The 2,894-nt window shown below is 33.6% G+C and overlaps 2 protein-coding genes across 3 annotated transcripts in view; one reads left to right on the top strand and one right to left on the bottom strand.

Moving 5' to 3' along the window:
- LOC108752054 (C-type lectin domain family 10 member A-like) overlaps positions 1-809 on the top strand; it is an 8,165-nt gene extending 7,356 nt beyond the window's left edge. Inside the window, exon 5 of the mRNA XM_018492653.1 lies at positions 364-809. Within this exon, the coding sequence (XP_018348155.1) occupies positions 364-595 (232 nt within the window). The 3' untranslated portion in view covers positions 596-809. The remainder of the gene's footprint in view (positions 1-363) is intronic.
- LOC108752053 (HIV Tat-specific factor 1 homolog) overlaps positions 1-2,716 on the bottom strand; it is a 31,087-nt gene extending 28,371 nt beyond the window's left edge. The window contains exons 1-2 of one of the 2 annotated variants that reach the window (XM_018492651.1): positions 2,575-2,716; positions 1,549-2,289 (exon numbers count right to left, since the gene is read on the bottom strand). In XM_018492651.1, coding sequence (XP_018348153.1) covers positions 1,549-2,256 — 708 coding nt within the window. In that variant the 5' untranslated portion in view covers positions 2,257-2,289; positions 2,575-2,716. Of the gene's footprint in view, positions 1-1,548; positions 2,290-2,413; positions 2,471-2,574 lie in introns of those variants that run through there. The other variant, XM_018492652.1, reaches the window with a different exon arrangement.
- Positions 2,717-2,894: the final 178 nt, after the last annotated feature.

Raw genomic sequence — 2,894 nt, 5'->3', positions numbered from 1 at the left:
AAGCAACGATTTGTCGGTGGTTTGCCGAGTTTAAACGTGGTCGTACCGACACAAATGACGCGGAACGCTCGGGTAGACCTGTGGAAGCTGTGACACCGGAAAATGTGAGTGAAGTGATAAAAATTGTAATGAAAGATCGTAAAGTGAAGCTCCGTGAGATTGCTGAGATGACACAGATATCATATGGAAGTGTATTTACTATCCTTCATGAAAAATTGAGCATGAAAAAGGTTTTTTCCAAGTGGGTGCCGCGATTGCTTTCGATGGAACAAAAAAGATATATATATATATATACACTTAGCAATTTAAATTTTCTATAATTGATAATTTTCATACAATAATTTTTACAATAATTTTTGACAGTATGAAGATGATGCCTAGAGAGCGTACACGACATCATTCAAATAGAACCCGTGTGCAATCAACTGTGCCAAGGGTAGCCCAAGTACTCCCGCAAGGACGAGAATATGGCGCATTTTTAGCCAACGGATATGGACATCAATCCCAGAATTTAGCGGATATGAACAACGTTCTTTCACAGTTTCATAATAAAATAAACGACTTCGCGCGGGAGGAGATTTTGTTGAAGCCGTGAAAGAAAAATTGAATCATTATATCATAATTATATTTATAATTGCAGCTTTGCTACTGCTCTGTTACATAATATACGCCTCTAAGAGAAAAGCCACTTGAAAGATAAACTTTCACTACAACGACACTGTTGAACTGCCAACGTTATTTCATTATAATTTATATTATTTGGCTGTTATTGTAAAAATTAATTTTGCAAACCGTAAAAAGTTAGTATAATTAAAATTAATCTCAAAATATAAAACTTCCTTCAGATTCCTCTGTCCAAATATTGAAGTTTCTAAATAGAAGCTCTATTGATGTACTAATTAATGATCAGAATATAATTGTAGCCATCGCATTCGATACTATTACTGACATCTAAATATTCTCGGTGTACTTATCTATATTGTAACATCATTACTGAAAATCAATCATCGTCTCTCTATATCTTCTTCTAGTTCAGTGATTACTTTGCTAAGCAATATCTTGCACAATTAATAAATTGTAACGCCTGAATGATTCATGTACCGATTAAAAATCTTACGTTGTCGATACTATTGTTACTATTTCGCGAGGTAAACGTGAATTGAATAAGTAATTATAACTATCATTTAGTAATTAATTAAATTATATTATAGCGCGATATTCATTTACGCTAATCATAGTGCATAATTTTTATAAATGAATTGCCAGATAGTCAAATAGTTAGTTAAAAAGCAAAACAAAACTCTTTATAAAAAATATCTTTATTTTTTGATCCACTCTTGTGTTCGTTACTTTTTTATTGCCTTGTCTGTAAATATATCAACATAAGTATCGATACACTCTCGATATACTATCTGTATTTAACGATGTATAATAAAATACTGATATACCCATTTTTACGATGCAACATTATCAACAATATTAAAAGCACAAATTGAGAACAAATTCTATTAATATATATAAATTGAAGCATAAAACATACATTCTTACCTTGATGTAGGTGCAAAGAGCATCTCCTTTTGGTTCTCCATTACCGTCTTTATATAGTTTGATCTTGTCTTTTCCCTTTTCGTCTCTTGCTACGAGGCCACACTTGGTGAAGAGTTGCGTGAGTTCTTCTATGGTAATATCCAAAGGTAGGCCAGATACATAGATAGCAGTGTTATGGGCTTCGTCAACTTCAAACCAGGTCGGCGGTTCCTGAGCTTTCCGTTTGGCTTCTACTCTTCTTTGCTCCTTTTCTTCCTTGATTTTCTGAGTAGGTGGAGGCTGCTTTGGTTCTGGTGGTTTTGGCTGTGGTGTACTCATATCCGTAAAACCATAGTTCATCTGGTACTTGGCCATGAAATCCTCATCAACTTTCGGAAACCAGGCATTTTTTTCTTTATCCCAAAAGTACACACTGCCATCATTTGGATCTGTATAAGTGTGCGTGTCGTTTTCAAAACCAAAAACATCAGCTCCACCAGCTTCAGGACCAGATTCTTCCTTCTTTTCCATTTGAAGACTTTTACTGTCAGAGCTCACTTTATTATCTTCTTTCACAATCCATTTATTATTCTCTTGATCAAACATATAAGTAATATTCGTCGCCTTGTCAGTGTAAATGTACGTTTGACCATCAAATTCATAATTCTTCATAGAATCGTCCTGTTTTTCTGATTCCATGTTTGCTGTGACTGACGATGTATCAGCCATCTTCAATGACTCATTAGCTTCCAAACGATAAACCTTGAAACCAGAAAGGTAGAAACTTATTGACAATATTATAATGCAATAAGCATAACATAAACATAAAGAAAAAATATAAGTTTACAGATTACACGAATATAAATTTTTTTAGATAATATCTCACACTTTCGTTCGCATTCTAATATAGCTTATCAATATTTTAAAGCTTATATCTAACAAATTAATCGTAGACATGCAATTTAAAATAAGAATTAACGTGTATAACATTGGAGAAATAAGGTTAGAAACATGATAGGAACTGACAGTGGAATAATTCTTTCGTACCTATCAATATTTTTCGCATCAGCAAATTCCACGGTAATTGTTGCACTAATTAATAAGTAATTTGCAAGCTTACGACAATCAACATTAAAAATAATTCAATCTTATCGAGCAATTGATAGAAAGCCTATGTGACCGACGCGCGATATACATCGGACGCGACTGCGGCAGGTGTCACGTGATGCCAGCGCTACCTATACGTCAAACGCAACAATTATAATAATAAAAATCTAATGAGACGTCAGAACTATAATTGATGATTGTTTCTATAAATTGTAGATTAAAGATGGCCATTCTTACAAAAAGTTTACATGCCTATTAAA

The sequence above is a fragment of the Trachymyrmex septentrionalis genome, unplaced genomic scaffold, assembly GCF_001594115.1.
Source record: "Trachymyrmex septentrionalis isolate Tsep2-gDNA-1 unplaced genomic scaffold, Tsep1.0 scaffold53, whole genome shotgun sequence".
Taxonomy (NCBI): domain Eukaryota; kingdom Metazoa; phylum Arthropoda; class Insecta; order Hymenoptera; family Formicidae; genus Trachymyrmex; species Trachymyrmex septentrionalis.
This window is presented reverse-complemented; position numbering and strand designations above follow the sequence as displayed.